Genomic DNA, 20,815 nt, shown 5'->3' on the forward strand with positions numbered 1-20,815 from the left:
AGAGTCCCGCTCCTTGACAGCGGCACCTCTACCCTTTAGCTCAGTGCGAATGTTGCCTGTAATCCATGGCTTCTGGTTAAGGTATGCACGTACAGTCACTGTGGGGACAACATCATCGATGCACTTATTAATGAAGCCAGTGACTGATGTGATGTACTCCTCAATGCCATCGGAAGAATTTCGGAACATATTCCAGTCTGTGCTAGCAAAACAGTCCTGTAGTTTAGCATCTGCTTCAACTGACCACTTTTTTATAGACCGAGTCACTGGTGCTTCTCGCTTTAATTTTTGCTCGTAAGCAGGAATCAGGAGGATAGAATTATGGTCAGATTTGCCAAATGGAGGGCGAGGGAGAGCTTTGTACGCTTCTCTGTGTGTGGAGTAATGGTGGTCTTTAGAAACCCTTTAGTGTAACGGCTTTCTTCCTGGGATAAGGGAGAGGGCCAAAACGTAGCGCGGCTAGTGTTCAACATGTTTACTGAAGAATAATAACGTGAACACTACAAGCTACAAAACAATAAATGTGAAAACCGAAAACAGTCCTATCTGGTGCAGAACACAAAGACAGAAAACAATCACCCACAAACCAACAGTGCAAACAGGCTACCTTAATATGGTTCCCAATCAGAGACAATGACAAACACCTGCCTCTGATTGAGAACCATATTAGGCCAAACAACAAACCCAACATAGAAACACAAAACATAGAATGCCCACCTAGCTCACGTCCTGACCAACTAAACAAAGACTAAACAAAGGAAATAAGGTCAGGAACGTGACATTTAGAAACAAACTGTGGTCATTACAGATCCATCACTTGTAAATTCAAAGATAGTAATTAAAAGTGTCTCAATTATTGATAAAAAAATGCAATAATTCATTAATTAGAGAAGCTTTTCCTGACAGTGTTGTTCCAATAGAAAAAAGTATGCTATGTGTTGTAAATTGGCCGAAGGTATGTACTTTATCATACAAATATGTGCTCACAAACAAAGTGAGGGAAACACTCTTTGAAATAACTCATATATGTTAGCCATCCAATGAAAGTATTTGTATGTTGAGGAGAAATGTACATTTCGTCAATCTGGGACAGAACCACTTTGTTTTTCCAATGTGTGAATAGAGTAATGGTCCCAGCTATGTTCTGGGTGGAACTTCGGCTGTGTAATAGATTTGTTAGGGACATCCATCTGCAAGCTTGTGATGTTATTTTTTTTTTTGATAGTCCAAGATTAACACTAATGAAAATAATGTGATGAATTTGATTATAATTTTGTTAAATATTATATCTATAAAATGAATTTTTTAGAAGAAACCATCCTATTCAATATTTTTTTAAGGTAGATTTAAATAATTACCTTGCTATATTCAAATCAAATCAAATGTTATTGGTCAGGCACACATGGTTAGCAGATGTTATTGGTCACATACACATGGTTAGCAGATGTTATTGGTCACATACACATGGTTAGCAGATGTTATTGGTCACATACACATGGTTAGCAGATGTTATTGCGAGTGTAGCGAAATGCTTATGCTTCTTGATTAACAGCGCAGCAGTAGCTAACAGGTAATATCTAACAATTCCACAACAAACCTAATATCTAACAAATTCGACAACAAAACCTAATACACACAATCTAGTAAAGGAATGGGATGTGAATATATAAGTATAAAATATATGGATGAGCAGTGGCGGCTAAGATGCAATAGATAGTAAAGAATAGATAGTGAACGATACAGTAAATACATATGAGATGAGTAATGCGAGATATGTAAACATTCTTAAAGTAGCATCATTAAAGTGACTAGTTTTCCATTTATTAAAGTGGCCAATGGTATCAAGTCTGTAGGTAAGCAGCCGCATCTCTGTGTTAGTGGTGGCTGTTTAACAATCTGATGGCCTTGAGATAGAAGCTGTTTTTCAATCTCTCTGTCCCAGCTTTGATGCACCTGTACTGACCACACCTTCTAGATGGAAGCGGGGTGAACAGGTAGTGGCTCGGGTGGTTATTGTCCTTGATGATCTTTTTTGCCTTCCTGTTGTAGGTGATGCGTTGTGCAGACCGCACAACCCTCTGGAGAGCCCTGCGGTTGTGGCCGGTGCAGTTGCTGTACTAGGCGGTGAGACAGCCCGACAGGATGCTCTCAATTGTGCATCTGTAAAAGTTAGTGAGGGTTTTCGATGACAAGCCACATTTTTTCAGTCTCCTGAGGTTGAAGAGGCACTGCTGCGCCTTCTTCGCCACACTGTCTGTGTGGGTGGGCCATTTCAGTTTGTTGGTGATATGTACACCGAGGAACTTAAAACTGTCCACCTTCTCCACTGCTGTCCCATCGATGTGTATAAGGGGGTGCTCCCTTTGCCGTTTCCTAAAGTCCAAGATCATCTCTTTTGTTTTGCTGACATTGAGTGAGAGGTTATTTTCCTGACACCACACTCCGAAGATCCTCACCTCCTCCCTTTAGTCTGTCTCATCGTTGTTGGTAATCAAGCCGAGGCGTGCATGGCCACGCAGTCGTGGGTGAACAGGGAGTACAGGAGAGGACTGAGAACGCACCCTTGTGGGGTTGAGGATCAGCGGAGTAGAGATGTTTCCTACCTTCACCCCACCTGTCAGGAAGTCCAGGAATCAGTTGCACAGGGCGGGGTCGAGACCCAGAGTCTCAAGCTTAATGATGAGTTTGGTGTGTACTATGGTGTTGAATGCTGAGCTGTAATCAATGAACAGCATTCTTACATTGGTATTCCTCTTGTGCAGATGGGATAGGGCAGTGTGCAGTGTGATGGCGATTGCATCGTCTGTGGACCTATTGGGGCGGTAAGCAAATTGGAGTGGGTCTAGGGTAACAGGTAGGGTGGAGGTGATATGATCCATGTCTAGTCTCTCAAAGCACTACATGATGACACAAGTGAGTGCTATGGGGCGATAGTAATTTAGCTCAGTTACCTTAGCTTTCTTGGGAGACTGGGATATGGATTGATTGAATATGTCTGTAAACACACCAGCAAGCTGGTCTGCACATGCTCTGAGGACGTTGCTAGGGATGCCGTCTGGGCCGGCCATGGAGAAAGAGAGCCCACAGTCTTTGGTAGCGGTCAGTGTCGGTGGCACTGTATTGTCCTCAAAGCAAGCAAATAAGTTATTTAATTTGTCTGGGAGCAAGACATATTAAATACTATGCTCTGTAAGAATAAGAAGGTAATGAAATCAAGGGGCACAACTTTCACTTGGGGGGAATAATGTCTTCCCCTCTTCTAAAACCAAAGTTGCGCCTCTGGCGAAATCAATTGATACTCTTGTCTTTGAATGTAAAAGCCCTGTATGTGTTTCTGTATTTGTGCTTACTGTTTATTTGTGATGTTTGTGTTATAAAATCTAGACATCCTTCTTAAAAAGTGTAACACATTTTAATTTGTATCCTTCAAAATATTTGTATTTATTTAAAAATGACATAATAATATAATACATTAAACAAACAAACACACAAAAAAACAGTACTTACTGTCCTTGAAGTGATTATCACTCGTATCATGAACCGGAAGTGACTACAAGTTCTCCCTAGTTTGAGACCGGCAAGATGGCAGCGGACACGCAGGTTTGTGTCGCTGATGTTTAAAATGGTGCTGATTCCTCCTCGAGAATTTGTCAACAACATACTGCTGATAAGGAAGATATGATATGAGGGATAATTAATTTATTGTGGCTGCCTGTAGGGTTTCCCGTAAAATAAATGATTTAAACATTGTCCAGCTGGCTAAGCTAGCTAGCTAACCATTACCTGGCTTGTACAGATTGCTGACGTTAGCCATAGGCAGTGTAAATATAGTAGCCAGCTAACTAGCAATACGTGGCTAACTAGCTAGTCAGTTTTCTCGTGGTGACCAAATCTGTTGTTTGAGATTAATCGAAACACCAACTAGATGAGTAGGTTTTAGCCAGCCTAGTTTCTAATTTATTTAGCAGTTAGCTATAATGAAGCATTTCATGAAGTTGTTCTTTGTTGGCAACAGCCAATTTTAGGTAGAACATATACTATACAGTACTTGTTTGCTAGCTAATGTTAGCCAGTTATGAGAAGCCAAACAAGACTGTCTTCTGAATGACATATTGTATTTGGTGACCACGCCTCAGTATCCAGAAATTTGCTAAATTAAATGTTTTAATTGTTATGGGTGGTCTGATCACTTTCTGCCTGATGGTGCCATAAAAATCTCAGAAGATATGTTTTCCATCTTGATAAATTGAAGACTAATTACAAAGTTATATCTTCAATCAGTGTGACATTTTTGAATATGCAGTACTATTTCAAATGATTGACTTTATCCTAGATGCACACATTGCCAGGCGGCTTTCATTTGATTTTGGATGTCTGTGTATTGTACCAGGTTTCAGACACACTGAAGAAATTTGCTGTGAAAGTGACCACAGCCAGTGTAAGCGAGCGTAAGGAGATTCTTGGCGAACTGAAACAGTGTATTAGCGGCAAAGGTGAGGAGACGGATGCCCATGTAGTTAGCATGATTTGTTTATTTTCTGCTCTCACTCTGTTTATTTTTTGTCTTGGATTGTCAAGATTAAAGCAAACAGGTGTGAGTGATTGACAATGTGTATGTCCTTATAGAGCTACCAGAGCCAGCCATCAAAGGGCTATGCAAGCTATTCTGTCTCACTCCACACAGATACAGGTAGGTGCCCTTAGCCTACTGCTCTTCAGTATTCCCCAGTTATTGATTTGTTGGAAGTGTGTGTTGAGTGTTAAATGACATGTCTTCTCTAGGGATGCTGCATCTCGACGAGCCCTCCTCTCCGTCATTGGCCTACTGGCCGAGTCTCAACCTGAAATCCTAGCAACCAGCCTCCTCCACTGCCTCCTCAACTGTGGCGTCATCAGCAAGAATGGAGCACCCAGGTAGGACTTGGGGATAGGAATAGGGCTAAGACTAAATGCTTTGTATACATTTCACAGTGAGTTCTGTGAAATATTGTACTAATTTCACCACATACTGAATACCTTGTGTTCCCTGTCCATCTTGTTGTGGTGTTGTCAGTAAGAGCACAGGCTCGGCTGCCTTCACCGGGCTGGCCTGGACCTGCCTGTTGGTTCGCTCTGTGTTCTTGGCTCCAGAGAAAAGAGTGGGCCCCATCTGGAAGAAACTGGTAAGTGAACAAGGAATCGGACACTGCTTATAGAAGCCATGACTTTCACCTCCCAGCAATCACTATTTACATATACTGTGAAACGATTTCGGCATGAATTTAGATGACGTCTAGTTCCACACAGGTGATGGGATGTTTGGTTTTGGTTGTTAAGGGACTTGTTAAGCCCTACTACTCTATCTGCATCCACCCATTCATGCTTCACTATCTTTCCTCTGACAGGTGGAGGTACAGAGTTTACTGCTGGCTGAGGTGGTGGGAGGGGCTCAAGCAACAGCACTGAAGTCAACCCTGAAGAACCTGAGCCACCTATGGAAAAAGGTAAGGGAGGTGTGGGGTTGGTATTCAAGGAACGCCAGACAGTAATAAGGAATATTTGGACACTGTCATCATGGTCCAGTGTAAAATCAATATATTGGATTTGCTATGATTTAAAATGCTTGTCTCTGCTGTTTTTCTCCAGAACCCTGGCCTGGCGGATCAGTATATAAGCACCCTGTTGAGTCTGGAGCAGAACCCCAGCTCAATGGCTCTGCTGGGGGTGTGTCTGGACTTCTGCACAACTCACAAAGACATGGCCACTGTAGAGAAACACAAGGTGTCTGTTATTTGAATGCCATTAGATGAAAGATATTCCTATATAATAAAAAAATATTATATCTGTAACCAAGCCTCTTTTGTTTTTAGAGTGCCATATTGGACCTGTATATGAAGGCAGTCCTCATGAGCAAGATTAGACCACACCAACACCTATTGGTGAGTGGCGCTGGACTGGCCCTGAAACTGCTTTTGTCAGTGAGACCCAAAGATTGGAGTTCACAACCTAAAGACCTCCCATAGCCACAATTGATGTGTATTGCAAAATATATTTTGGGTGTTGGTGCTAAAACTTCTTCTCTGTAATGTGTTTTGTGTTCCCCTGCAGGACAAGAGTGGTTCCTTGCTGCGCCATGTCTCCCACTCTGAGTTCAAGGAGCTGCTGCTGCCTGCCCTGCAGAAGGCCATGCTCCGCAGCCCAGAGAACGCCATGCAGAGTGAGTACAGTAGCTAATATCACAATCAAACACAATTTTGTGTATATTACCTACTATGTATTGTAGTTTTGTCCTTTCAAGATATAATTTCCTCTCTCCTTCAGCCGTCTCCTGTCTACTGGCTTCAGTGACTCTTGACCTCAGTCAGTATGCCATGGATATTGGAAAAGGCATTGCAAGTAAGTCAGGCCTTTATATGTAGAAATGTAGCTTTTTGAGGATGTTTCTCTCTCTCTGTGTGTGTAACCAGGCTGTAATGTGTGTTTTCAGGTCAGCTGAAGGCCAATAATCCCCAGCTGATGGAGCAGGCAGTGCAGGCCATGCAGAACCTGGCCAAGCAGTGTAGTGACCCTAGCGCTGTACAGGATGTCATAACACACCTCTTCAGCATCCTGGGAGGCAAGGACAACTCACTTTACTATGACCTAAGAAACATTTGAGCACACATGGCACAACACCCAAGTGTAAAGTATGTTTTTGCACTAACAGAACTGTGTATTTTCAGGGTCAGAGGGGAAGCTCACAGCATTCGGCCAGAAGATGAGTGTGCTGTCAGGTAGCGTGGTCACTAGTCTTCTGTCCTTCATAACCCCCACTTAGTATGTAGTCTTGCAGACCGATGGATGTTGTCTTTTAACCCTGGTTTTGACTTGTTCTGTCCAGGTATCGGCAGCTGCAGCCATCATGCTGTGTCGGGCACCTCTAGCCAAACTCTCAGCTCTGCAGTCGCTGTGCTGTTCATCCCTTATCTGCAACAAGAAGGTAAGAACTATCTCTCATTCCTTCCTCCTCATTCCCTTCATCCATAGGGAGAGAGGTGCTCATGTTGTTTCTGTCAGTCCATGAGGGGACCTTGGTGCACGCAGTGGCTGTGCTGTCTCAGTGGAGTGGGCGGCTGACGGTGGAGGTCCCCAAGGCTCTGCTGGACTGGTTCAAGAAGGCCTTCACCCTCAAGACCTCCACCTCTCCTGTCCGCCATGCATACCTGCAGGCCATGCTGGCGGCATTCAAAGGTTAGTTAGTCACTGGGCAACTGTTACCTGTGTGTCTGTGAGCTTGTCTTTGAAATTAAATAACTTGTCTGCGTGTATTGATCCAGTTCTATGGAATGCAGGAGGCACAGAATCACAGCCCTGCCCTCTCTCTCCTCTCCAGGTGACACTCTGGGACAGGTATCTGACCTCGTACCTCTCCTTCTCCAGACAGTGGAGAAGGCTGCGGCCCAGAACTCCCAGCATGCTCTGCTCTCAGAGGGCGTGGCTGCTGCTGTTCTCCTGAGTCGACTGTCTCTGCTGGAGACCCAGACAGGTGAGAGAATTTAGGATCATGACACCCCATAATTATTGAAGGTTGAGGTTCCCAGTAGGGGACAGTGCCCTTGTTCATCAGTTTAGAGACTGACATAGAATGGTGTGTTTTGTCTTTGTTGCAGAGGCCAAGTTGGCTGTCTTCTGGACCCTGATCCTGGATGAGAAGAAACCTTTATTCACCACAGAGAAGTTCCTCTCCCAGGCCAGTGAGGAAGGTGAGGCATAATAAACAGACTAATGCAGGCTGTCAGTAATCGCACAAGTGTCGAGATATGGGACGATATTGAGTATTAAATCTCTTTCACCTCAGCGTTGTGCACAGTGATACAGCTGTGTGAGAGAATTTTCTTGGACCACTCCCACCGACTCACCAACGGCAAATCACCGTGAGTGATTGTTTTACTGTCTCAGTCGCTCTGAATTTGTATCAGCATTTTGCGTAACACATTTCCACATTTAGTACTCTGTAAGTGTTGACTCTTTCTGCTCTCACCTGTCAGGATGTACCACCGTGCCACTGTGGCGGTGCTGCTGTCTCGTAGTTGGCGTGTGCGGAAGCGGGCACAGCAGACCGTTAAGAAGCTGCTCTCCTCCCTGGGCGGCTCCGGGCTGGCCCACGGCCTTCTGGGAGAACTAAGAGTGGTCATCAACAAACACAAGGTACGAATAGTTGACTGTGAGGCACTAAGAATTTTTATAGATTTGTAGTTGCAGGTCTCACCTCAGTGGTACTATAAACTAGTAATGACTGATTTTAAATTGGGATGTTAAGTACAAATATTTGAATTGTATTTGTAGTGTAATATGAATCTCTACATTAATCCTTTTGTCATTGACTATATAATGTATCTTTGTCTTTCCCCAGGTGTTGCCTCAGGAGGTGCTGCAGACAGAGTCTGGGGAGTTGTCTGAGGTGGGCAAGGCCTACAGTCCCCCCCGTGTCCTGCTGGAGGCGCTGTGTGTGGTGTGCTCTGTGGCTGGCCAGTGGAACGACACAGCCGAGTCAGACAAGATTGCCATGGAGATCCTGGTCGTCACCCACCATCCCTCCATAGGTCTGTTCGTTGACTTGTTACTGCGCTCCACAGCATCTTTCACACTGCAGTTTGTATGAACTAGGGATGGGCAAGGTTCTTCAAATATCTGAACGGATGTTAGTATTCGATTACGTGAGTTAATTTAGTGAGATTTTTAAATTTTTTATTATAAAACAATGTTTTATATTTATTTATTTTTAGGCCTATTTTATCGATTAAAAGCTTGGTTTAAATTATTTTACATGGATAAACCATGACATTTGAAGTTATTAATTTAATAAACAAACTAACTTTAGAATGTAGTTTTTATAACTGTGCGTTGAGCTACTGCTGCACATTTAACCCTCCAGGCTGCCCTGACATCGGTATGCTATTTTCCCCACTTCAAATAGCAGTCAAATGCGCTCACCTAACGTTTCCACAACACCTGACACAGATCAATGCAAAACACTCTTATCATTTCATGTTTTAGTTTTGTATTATCACTTGCAGTGTTTTAAAATTATATGCAGTATCTTTTTGTAACAATCAATTCTATCATGGCGCAAATCTTCTCTTCCGTTGTTGCTGTTAGCCAAACTACTGGAGAAAGCAGCATGTCTCCTGTTTACCTCTGCCATTTGCGTTGTTCTGATTGGTCAAGATTCAATAGCAACGAGCTTTTCTTTTTTTCAATTTCGATTATTTGTATTTCTGAACAATTATGATATTATTTCAAATGCCCATCCCTAGTATAAATCCACTACTAGTACTGACATCTTTCCCCCCTCCTCTCCGATGATGCAGTTGAAGCTCGACCCGGTTTCTGGCCGCACCTGCTGTCCAGCATGAACATCAAGGCCGACGAGTTCATAGACAAGAACCTGGATGACATTCTGCCACGGCTGTTGCAGGCCAACACTGACAATCAGGTCGGAACATATTTTACATATTGACATCCTTAAATCAGATGTACACATACACATACATACTTACACTCACAGCCAAGGGATGGTTGAGGCCTACATTTGCTCTCTGTGATTGGATGAGACAAGCCTATGGTCCAACTTGTCATGTACTCTTATTGGCTGACTGATGGTCATCCTCTTGTTTCACCAGGCTATAAGGAATGCGGTCGGTGCCCTGTCCGGTCTCTCTCCCATCAAGCTGCTGCCACGGGTGATGGAGCGTGTGACACAGTGGCTGTCCAATCCTGCGTTGCGACAGGTCACCAGGGAGGAGTACGCCATCATGCTCACCCCTGAGGGAGAGCTGTATGACAAGAGCATCATCCAGAGGTAGGACACTAATACAGTGTAAGAGCTGTTCTGTGGGTTTCACATTGTAGTCAGCAAGAATGCTTATCATTGTTTCAAAGACCTTGGCTATGTTGATTTCTTAGTTAAACGCAACAAAGGCTTGTTTCAACATTTCATTCTCTTCCTCCCGTGTCCTGTGCAGTGCCCAGCAGGAGAGCACTAAGAAGGGCAACATGAAGAGGGAGAACAAGGCCTACTCGTATAAGGAACAGATCATAGAGCTAGAGCTGCAAGAGGTGAGACTATGGGGGGCTATGATTGATAAACTAGATGGAGAGAGGCTTGTTAACTGTTGCACTCCTACCTATTACCTTATTACTGTACAGTGCTTTCAGAAAATATTCACACCCATGACTTTTTCCACATTTTGTTCTTACAGCCTGAATTTAAAATGGATTGAATTTAGATATTTTGTTTCACTGGCCTACACACAATACTCCATAATGTCAAAGTGGAATTATGTCCCTCAGTCTATCAGTGAATTTCAAACACAGATTCAACCACAAAGGCCAGGGAGGTTTTCCAGTGCTTCGCAAAGAAGGGAACATATTGGTAGATGGGTTTCAATAAAAAAGCAAACATTGAATATCCCTTTGAGCATGGTTAAGTTAATTACACTGTGGATGGTGTATCAATATACCCAGTCACTACAATTTTTTACATGTAACTTTTATTTAACTAGGCAAGTCAGTTAAGAACAAATTCTTATTTACAATGACGGCCTACCAAAAAGGCAAAAGGCCTCCTGCAGGGACTGGGGCCTGGGATTAAAAAATAATAATGAATACAATATAAATATAGGACAAAACACACATCACACCAAGAGAGACAACACAACATTACATAGAGACGTAAGGCAGCAACACATGACAACACAGCATGGTAGCAACATAACAACAACATGGTAGCAGCACAAAACATGGTACACACATTATTGGGCGCAGTCAACAGCACAAAAGTCAAGAAAGATACCGGCGTACTTCCTAACTCCGTAGCCAGAGAGGAATGAAACCGCTCAGGGATTTCACCACGAGGCCAATGGTACATTTAAAACGCTTAGAGCAGTGGTGACCAGCCATTTCTGAGTCGAGATCACTTTCGCAGTCAAAAAGCAAGCTGAGATCTACTGCTCAGATTTTTTATTTTACATTAACCTCACACAAACTGTTTTGTAGTAGTGAGGTCTGGGCACTAGGCCTAATACATTCACAGCATATTGGCTATATGATTGCCACCTATGTAATGATCAATAATATTGTTAATCAGCCCATATTATTTTCAAAACTTGAGCTTTGATAGCAAAATAGATCTGTTGGTTTAGCACTTGTGAGGCACTGTGGAGCATGAATTGAAATCATTAGCTTTTTTATTTTACTGGACTGATGGTACCTGCATCTGATGGTCAACGAGGTCAAATCACGACGTCAGTGATCTCCAGATTGAAAAGTCGGAGCTCTGGAAAGATACCCTGCTCTCTACTTCCTTTCCTCCAGTGAGACTGATCAGAGAGAGGGGACACCGTCTTCTACCTGATGGCGAAACTCGTGTCGCATCGCATCTGCCTCATGCACAAATTCATGTTGTTCCTATGATCAGAGAAAGTTAAATATTCCTTAATATTAATATCGACACAACGAGCTGCTATTAATAATAAAACGCAGGGCTATCGATACTTGGCTACTCATTCATTGCAGCTGCAGCCCAAGCGGAAATACGGAGAAGTGCGTTTTGCAATAGTGTTAATAGTAACAGCTCACTCATAAAAATAGCAGCTCTTTGCTGTATCCGTTGACAGTCTCTCTGTGGTCATGGTTTTAAAAGTTATTAAATCTTACTTAGGCTAGTAACCTATTAAACTTGGCTATGGCCATGGTCATGGAAGCTCTGTAGCCACAGTGATTTGAGCTATCCAATTGGGCAGCACAGTAGGTGCTCTAGATTTAGTCACAGATTTGCCGGTCCACCGGGTGTGCAGGACTTTAGAACCAAGTGCACCTACCGGCAACAGCTCAACACGATTTTAACAAAGGAGCGCACGCCTCGCTCGTTGGCTTTCTACAGAAATATTTGATGATCGACTAGGAATGCCTTGAAGATTGACCGGTTGACGACCACTGGGTTAGAGTTTAATGGCTGTGATAGGACTGAAGATGGATCAACAACATTGTAGTTACTCCACAATACTAACCTGATTGAGACAGGAAAAGTGAATCCTGTACAGAATAAAAATATTCCAAAACAGTGGTTTAAAATATATATTTTTTGTCATACTTCAGTTAAAGATGCCTTAATAGAAAATGACTGAAGAGAACGTCACCCAATAAAATACTACTTGAGTAAAAGTTTTAAATATACTTAAGTATCAAAAGTAAATGTAATTGTAAAAATATACTTAAGTATTAAAAGTGTGAATAATTTCAAATGGTCTATATTAAGCAAAACAGATGGCACCATTTTCTTGTTTTTTGTTTATTTACGGATAGCCAGGGGCACACTCCAACACATCATTTACAAACAAAGCAGCATACCACCCTGCATCTGACTGCTGGCTTGCTTCTGATGTTAAGCAGGGTTGGTCCCTGGATGGGAGACCAGATGCTTCGGGAAGTGGTGTTGGAGGGCCAGTAGGGGGTGCACTTTCCTTTGGATGTAACCCCCCCGTGCCCCAGGGCAGTGATTGGGGACATTGCCCTGTGTAGGGGGACGTTAAATGGGTGTCCTGACTCTGTGGTCACTAAAAGATCCCATGGCACTTATCGTAAGAGTAGGGGTGTTAACACCGGTGTCCTGGCTAAATTCACAATCTGGCCCTCACCATCACGGTCACCTAATCATCCCCAGCTTCCAATTGGCTCATTCACTCGCCTGTAACTATTCCCCAGGTCGTTGCTGTAAATGAGAACGTGTTCTCAGTCAACTTACCTGGTTAAATAAGGGTTAAATTAAGTCTGCCAGATCAGAGGCAATAGGGATGACCAGGGATGTTCTCTCAATAAGAGCATGAATTTGACAATGTTCCTGTCCTGCTAGGCATTCAAAATGTAATGTACTTTTGGGTGTCAGGGAAAATGTATGGAGTAAAAATAACGTTATTTTCTGTAGGAATGTAGTCAAGTGAAAGTTGTCAAATATAAATAAAATAAAATACAGATACCCCCAAAAATGACTTAAGTAGTACTTTAAAGTATTTCTACTTAAGGACTTTACACCACTGCAAAACATGCATCCTGTTTGCAATAAGGCACTAATGTAAAACTGAAAAAAATGTGGCAAAGCAATTCACTTTTTGTCCTGAGTACAAAGTGTGATGTTTGGGGCAAATCCAATTCTACACATTGAGTACCACTCTCCATATTTTCAAGCATAGTGGTGGCTGCATCATGTTATGGATATGCTTGTAATTGTTAAAGTTTGAGGAGTTTTTCAGGATAAAAAATAAATGGGATGGAGCTCAGTACAGGCAAAATCCTAGAGGAAACCCGGTTCAGTCTGGTTCTGTTCCACCAGACACTGGGAGATGAATTCACCTTTAAACTAGACAATAACCTAAAACACAAGGCCAAATCTACACTGGAGTTGCTTACCGAGAAGACAATGAATGTTTGACTTAACGCTACTTGGAAAATCTATGACAAGACCTGAACATGGTAGTCTAGCAATGACCAACAATCAATTTGACAGAGCATGAAACATTTTGAAAAGAAAAATGGGCAAATGTTGCACAATCCACTTGTGTTAAGCTCTGAGAGACTTACCTAGACACACTCACAGCTGTAATCTCTGCCAAAGGTGAAGTATTGAGTCAGGGCTGTGAATACTTTAATTTTCAATACATTTGCAAAAAATATCTAAAAACATGTTTCGCTTTGTCATTGAGGTATTATGTGTAGGTGGTTGAGATTATTATTCTTTTTTTGTCCATTTTGAATTCCGGCTGTAACACAACAAAGTGAAATAAGTCAAGGGGTATGAATACTTTTTGAAGGCACTGTGTATAGGCTAATAGATGCAGGAGCATATTGGTACTGTTTGATGATCCTCTGTTATCAGAGAATGTAAACTGAACAAAAATATAAATGCAACATGCAACAATTTTGACTGAGTTACAGTTTATATAAAGAAATCAGTCAATTGAAATAAATTCATTAGGTGGTTATCTATGGATTTGTCATGACTGGGAATACAGATATGCATCTGTTGGTCATAGATATTTAAAAAAAGAAAATGGTTGGGGCGTGGATCAGAAAACCAGCCAGTATCTTGTGTGACCACCATTTGCATCTTGCAGCGTGACACATCTCCTTCGCATAGAGTTGATCAGGCTGTTGATTGTGTCCTGCTGAATGTTGTGCCACTCCTCTTCAGTGGTTGTGTAAAGTTGTTGGATATTGGCGGGAACTAGCACACATTGCTGTACACGGTGATACAGTGCATCCCAAACATGCTTAATGAGTGACATGTCTGGTGAGTATGCAGTTGTGTTCATTGTCCGTAGCTTATCCCTGCTCATACCAAAACCCCACCGCCAAGAACGGGTGCACTCTGTTCACAACGTTGACATTGGCAAACAGCTCGCCCACCTGATGCAATATACGCTGTCTGCCATTGGCCCGGTACAGTTGAAACCGGGATTCATCCATGAAGAGCACACTTCTCCAGCGTACCAGCGGTCATCGAAGGTGAGAATTTCCTCACTGAAATCAGTTAAAACGCAGAACTGGTGAGGACAACAAGCATGCAGATGAGCTTCCCAGAAATGGTTTCTGACAGTTTGTGCAGAAATTCTTGGGTTGTGCAAAGCCACAGTTTCATCAGCTGTCTGGGTGGCTGGTCTGATGATCCCGCAGGAGAAGATGCCGGATGTTGAGGTCCTGGGTTGGTGTGGTTAGACATGGTCTGCGGTTGTGAGGCCAGTTGGATGTACTGCTAATTCTCTGGCAACAGCACTGGTGGACATACCTGCGGACAGCATGTCAATTGCACAATCCCTCAACTTGAGACTTCTGTGGTATTGTGTTTTGTGACACAACTGCACATCTTAGAGGGGCTGAGATATTGTCCCCAGCACAAGGTGCACCTGTGTAATGATCATGCTGTTTAATCAACTGCTTGGTATGCTACACCTGTCAAGTGGATGGATTATCTTGGCAAGGATAGAAATGCTCACTAACAGGGATGTAAACAAATTTGTGTAAACAAATTTGTGCACACAATTCAAGAGAAATCAGCTTTTTGTGCCTATGGGAAATGTCAGGGATTATTTATTACAGCTCATGAAACATGGGACCAACACTTTACATGTTTTGTATTTTTTGTTAATTATAATAGGTCTAAGTTGAATTACGATTGAACCATCATTAATTGAAGAAAGTAGAGTTATCATGAAATGAACACTGTGATTTCTATGTCTGTTTTAGGAGATCAAGAAGAAGAAAGGCATCAAAGACGAGTTGCAGCTGACCAGCAAACAGAAGGAGATGATGCAAGCCCAGCTGGAGAAAGAGTCCTCCATTCGCAAGAGACTACAAGGGGTACGGCCAGACACTTTAACATTTTTCACACTTATCCAGTTTCTCAAACGTTAAACTCTAGACATTGACATAATGTTCCTGTTGTTTGATCGATCGACTGTTGTGTGGTTGTCAGTTGGACATGGAGCTGCAGTGTGCGGTGGGTCTGCTGGAGGCAACGTTGATCCAGAAGCCTCCCCAGATCTCCTGGCAGCTCCCAGGGGTCCTCCAGGTCCTACTGCCTCTCCTCCATTCACCCCTGGCCGCCCCACGCCTGCAGCAGGCCTTCCTCGACATAGGAGCATGCCTCATGCCCATGGAGCTGCACTACCTGGGTACATATAATATATGGTGTAATATATTCCATTTTGTAGACACTTTTATCCAAAGCATAAACTATGTGAGCGGACCAAGTAATTGGGCGTCACTCTAAAGCGGGAAGGTGGAACAAACGAGTCAGGAGTAGGTTTTCTTGATTGAACAAAGTTCTATATTGAGGGCATTTGGACAACACAAACACTCCAACAGAATCAATGAAACTCTCCAAAGGAACAAAACATATATCTTCTTCTCCAGAGCAAAACAGGAACACAATATGATTGTCTTTAAATTACAACAAAAAGTCACGACATTGTCACTGTCTTAATGGTTCTTCCTAGATAGCTCCTCTGTCTCGGTGGCCATCTTCCAGAGATAGTTTCCCCTCTTGCTGGTTCCATACTCTCTCTTATAGGGGAAGGAGAATATCTCATTAGTAGTGTCAGCTGTGCTTAATTGCCTCTGGTTCACCTGTCTCCCATGCCTTGTTGGGCTACCATCCGTGAGCTCAGCCTGCCCTCTGGCGGTCCTTCCACATACCTTCCCCCTCAGGACCGAACCGGAGGGTCGGGCGCCAGACGCACCGTCTTGGTCGCGTCGGGACAGCGCGTCTGCATTCCCGTTCCTCGATCCGGCCCTGTGGATGACATGGAAAGAGAATGGTTGTAAAGACAAAAACCATCTGGCTATTCTGTTGTTATTGTTCCTCTTACCAGCCATCCACGTGAGGGGCGCATGGTCCGTAACTAAAGCAAACCTCCGACCCAGTAGGTAGTACCGGAGATAATCGAGAGCCCACTTAATGGCTAAGGCCTCTTTCTCTACGGTAGCATACCTCTGTTCCCGATCGCTGAGCTTCCTACTTATGAAGAGAATCGGCTTCTCTGCTTCGCCTTTACCCTGAGCTAGTACGGCCCCGAGCCCTGTATCCGAGGCGTCGACCTGCACAATGAACTCTTGTGAGAAGTCCGGAGCCTGTAGGACGGGATCAGAACACAGGCCATCTTTTAGCGATTGAAAGGCCTCTTCCGTCTCGTCGTTCCACTCTACCTGGTTTGGCAAGTTTTTCTTGATGAGGTTTGTGAGGGGATTGGCAATGGTTGCATATCCCGGGATAAAACGGCGATAATATCCCGTTATCCCTAAGAAGGCCCGAACGTCCCGCTTGGTCCGGGGTCGCGGCCAGTCTCGAATTGCCCTGGTCTTCTCTGCCTGTGGGCGTATTTTCCCATTCCCCACGGTGTACCCCAGGTATTCCGCTTCGGACAGACCCAGGCAGCATTTATTTGGATTGGCCGTCAACCCTGTGGCTTCCAAACTCACGAGCACCGCCCGTAATCGCAGGAGATGACTATCCCAGTCCTCGCTGTGGATAACCACATCGTCTATGTACGCCGCTGCATACTCTTGATGGGGCCGTAGAATGGCATCCATGAGGCGTTGGAAAGTTGCAGCGGCACCATGCAGTCCGAAGGGCATCCTCACATACTGGAAAAGCCCCTCTGGTGTGGCGAAGGCAGTCTTTGGGCGATCCTCCGGAGCCACCGGCACTTGCCAATATCCCTTCGTCAAATCCAGGGTGGTGATGAACTTGGCCTTTCCTAAGCGCTCCAAGAGTTCATCCACGCGGGGCATGGGATACGCATCGAATGTAGAGATGGCATTCACGGCCCTAAAATCGTTGCAGAGTCTCATACTACCATCGGATTTGGGGACCAGGACTATGGGACTGGACCACTCACCCGTCGATGGCTCGATCACACCCATCCTCAACATCTCCCTTACCTCGTTCTTAGCGATGACTCGGCGAGCCTCAGGAATCCTGTAAGGGCGGATATGCACCTTCTGGCCGGGTTCAGTGTGGATATGGTGGAACAGGACATCTGTTTGTCCTGGGAATGGAGAGAATATTCGACCGAAGTTCATAATCAGCTTGTCTAGCTGTCTTGACTGCTCCGGCAGGAGAGTTTGACCACGGCGCACCGGTGGTAGAGCCTCCTCTTTTCCTTTTCCCTCCAGGGCCATCAAAGCCACCTCCTCCTCTCTTCCATGGTACGGCTTTAACAGGTTTATGTGATAGAGTTGGACCTTCTTCCTTCTATCAGGTTGCTTGATGAGGTAATTGACCGGTGAGACCCTTTTCATTACCTCGTAGGGTCCCCTCCACTGTGCCAGCAAGCGATGTTCGGCCGTGGGCACGAGCACCATCACTTTCTCTCCCACGGTGAACTCACGGGGGGTCGCGGACTTATCATAGGCCCGGCCTTGGGTCCTTTGTGCCTTCTCCATATGCTCCTTGACTATGGGCCACACTGCTGACAGGCGGTCTCTCATCAGGGTAATATGTTCTATTGTGGATCGAAAGGGGCATGGTTGGGTCTCCCAGGTCTCCTTAGCTAAGTCGAGGATCCCTCGACAGGGTCTGCCATAGAGCAATTCAAACGGAGAGAATCCAGTGGATGCTTGGGGTACTTCTCGCAGGGCAAACATTAAGTGTGGGAGAAGCATGTCCCAGTTTTTCCCGTCTCGGGACACCACTCTTCTCAACATGCTTTTAATCGTTTTGTTCAAGCGTTCACACAACCCGTCTGTTTGAGGGTGGAATATGCTTGTACGTATCTGTTGAACCTGATACAACCGACACAGGTCCTTCATCAACCGCGACATGAATGGGGTTCCCTGATCAGTTAAGATCGTCTTGGGGAGGCCCACCCGAGAGAACATCATGAATAATTCCTTGGCAATTCCCTTTGACGACATATTACGCAGGGGTATGGCCTCCGGGAACTTGGTAGCGTAATCTATGACCACTAGGATGTACTCGTGTCCTCTGGTGGATTTTGGGAGGGGTCCTACGAGGTCCATAGCTATGCGTTCAAAGGGAGTCTCTATGATGGGGAGAGGAATCAAAGGGTTACGCAGGTGTGGCCGTGGAGCTGTACGTTGACATTGATCACACGTCCTACAATACCTGGCCACATCCCGGGTGACCCGGGGCCAATAGAATCTCTGCATGATTCTGTCAATAGTCTTGTCTCGTGCCAGGTGTCCTCCTAGGACGTGGGAATGGGCTAACTGTAGAACTGTATCCCTGTATGGTCTAGGCACCATTAGTAATTCCAGGTTTTCCCCCCTTCGTCGTACGACCCAGTACAAGAGACCCCGCCTGATTGCATAGTAAGGAAGAGGGGGCTCACCTGATCCGTCGACGTTCCTCCCGTCGATCACCTTCACCTTCCTCATGGCCTCCCTTAGGTCTGGGTCTCTATGCTGCGAGGTGCCAAACTGTCCCTTTAATTCCTGGGGCAGATCAACCTCGGTAGAGGGATGTGGAGGATGTTCCCCATCCCCCTCAGGGGTGACCGATGAGAACCCCTTCCAGGTTCCCTCCTCGGATGGAGCTTCAAATATATCCCTTAGCGTCTGGTTGCTCCTTCCTTCCTGTGTAGTGTATAACCCTTCACAAGTGTCTTCATCGGTGGTTTCCTGGAATATCTGTCGTAAACGTTGGGTTGCTATTTCTTCCTCTGCTGCAGAGGACGAGGACGTAGCTACGTCTCCTTGTAGGCCTACTACCTCGGGCTTGGATTTTCTCTTCTTTCCTGTCCCCCTTCTTTCCACGCATAACGTCATCTGCCGAAGCTCCTTATATAAGGGACAGTCTCTCCCGATCAATAATGGTACCTTCAGCTGGGGCACTTTCCCTGCCCTGACTGTACACCTTCCTTTTGGAGTGAGAATCGGCAGATTCACAGTGGGGTAATAGTGGGTGTCTCCATGGATACAGGATACGGCAACTTTGTCTGGTAGCAGTGTTGCGGAGGTCACCAGCCGCTCCTCTACTAACGTAACCATACTTCCCGAGTCGAGGATGGCTACCACATCTTGTCCTTCGACTTGAACTGGAATCTCTGGGGCTGGAGCTATTTCTGCTAACCAACAGTGTTGATCCTGCCCCCTCAAACCGACAGGTGTGGGGGTGGGCAGTGATGACTCTGTGACCATGGGCTCGTCCTTGCTAGGACATTGTGGGGCATAATGGTTGGGAGACTGACATTTATAACACCGACCCTGCTGTGTGGGGGATGATTTCTCCCACCTCCGGAGGGGGTTTGGACGTTTCGGTGGCGGACGCGCCGGCGTGAGTCGGGGTACGGGATCGGAAGAATCCTTCCGTTCCTCCTTGTCACTTTTTAACAACTCCCCTGTAGACCGATATGTTTCCACCGCCTGTGCTATGTCGTCGGCTGACAACGGGTTGGCTTGCCCCACAACCCTTTTTAAGTCACTGGGTAATTCCCTCAATATCTTGTCCACTACAAGAGTCTCTATCACCTGTCCTACTCCCTTTTCAGGTTCTAGCCACTGTTTCGTCAGTCGTATTAATGCAAAAATCTGGGAACGGACGGGTTTGTCAGCTGTGTAGGTCCATTGATGGAACTTTACGGCCCTATCTCTGGCAGTCAGCTGGTACCGGGATAGGATCTCGGTTTTTAGTCGCCCATAGTCTGCAGCTTCGCGGGCATCCAGGTCAAAATAGGCTTCCTGAGCCACCCCGGTCAAAAGAGGGGCTAATGCGCTCGCCCATTCTGTGGGCGGCCACTCTTCCAAGGTGGCCGTCCTTTCGAAGGTCATGAGGAAGGCCTCAATATCATCCTCCTTGGAGAGACGAGGTAAGATGGCGTGAGCAGCCGCTCTTGGCTTAACTCTAGGTTCTTCTCGCCGGCTCAGCTGTTGTTGCAGGAGTTCTATGGTTGTATGCTGTGCCGCGATCAATTGTTGTAGTAGGGCGTTATCCATCGTTCTTGAAAGGTTCCTCCTGGTCTACTGGAAGAATCTTGATTTACTCACTTATCCTTGTGTCACTCGTCCACCTAATGCCCACATTCTCCACCAATGTGAGCGGACCAAGTAATTGGGCGTCACTCTAAAGCGGGAAGGTGGAACAAACGAGTCAGGAGTAGGTTTTCTTGATTGAACAAAGTTCTATATTGAGGGCATTTGGACAACACAAACACTCCAACAGAATCAATGAAACTCTCCAAAGGAACAAAACATATATCTTCTTCTCCAGAGCAAAACAGGAACACAATATGATTGTCTTTAAATTACAACAAAAAGTCACGACATTGTCACCGTCTTAATG

The 20,815-nt window shown here is 45.0% G+C and overlaps 1 protein-coding gene across 1 annotated transcript in view; it reads left to right on the top strand.

Moving 5' to 3' along the window:
• Positions 1-3,536: 3,536 nt before the first annotated feature.
• LOC129853378 (eIF-2-alpha kinase activator GCN1-like) overlaps positions 3,537-20,815 on the top strand; it is a 38,229-nt gene continuing 20,950 nt past the window's right edge. Inside the window, exons 1-24 of the mRNA XM_055919350.1 lie at positions 3,537-3,600; positions 4,391-4,493; positions 4,627-4,690; positions 4,783-4,914; positions 5,054-5,162; positions 5,385-5,483; positions 5,626-5,760; positions 5,850-5,918; positions 6,088-6,196; positions 6,301-6,375; positions 6,467-6,595; positions 6,702-6,752; positions 6,860-6,958; positions 7,036-7,209; positions 7,352-7,504; positions 7,629-7,721; positions 7,817-7,892; positions 8,007-8,166; positions 8,372-8,561; positions 9,330-9,454; positions 9,642-9,820; positions 9,984-10,077; positions 15,259-15,372; positions 15,488-15,686. Of these exons, the coding sequence (XP_055775325.1) occupies positions 3,583-3,600; positions 4,391-4,493; positions 4,627-4,690; positions 4,783-4,914; positions 5,054-5,162; positions 5,385-5,483; positions 5,626-5,760; positions 5,850-5,918; positions 6,088-6,196; positions 6,301-6,375; positions 6,467-6,595; positions 6,702-6,752; positions 6,860-6,958; positions 7,036-7,209; positions 7,352-7,504; positions 7,629-7,721; positions 7,817-7,892; positions 8,007-8,166; positions 8,372-8,561; positions 9,330-9,454; positions 9,642-9,820; positions 9,984-10,077; positions 15,259-15,372; positions 15,488-15,686 (2,749 nt within the window). The 5' untranslated portion in view covers positions 3,537-3,582. The remainder of the gene's footprint in view (positions 3,601-4,390; positions 4,494-4,626; positions 4,691-4,782; positions 4,915-5,053; positions 5,163-5,384; positions 5,484-5,625; positions 5,761-5,849; positions 5,919-6,087; positions 6,197-6,300; positions 6,376-6,466; positions 6,596-6,701; positions 6,753-6,859; positions 6,959-7,035; positions 7,210-7,351; positions 7,505-7,628; positions 7,722-7,816; positions 7,893-8,006; positions 8,167-8,371; positions 8,562-9,329; positions 9,455-9,641; positions 9,821-9,983; positions 10,078-15,258; positions 15,373-15,487; positions 15,687-20,815) is intronic.

This window comes from Salvelinus fontinalis, chromosome 4 (assembly GCF_029448725.1).
Source record: "Salvelinus fontinalis isolate EN_2023a chromosome 4, ASM2944872v1, whole genome shotgun sequence".
Taxonomy (NCBI): domain Eukaryota; kingdom Metazoa; phylum Chordata; class Actinopteri; order Salmoniformes; family Salmonidae; genus Salvelinus; species Salvelinus fontinalis.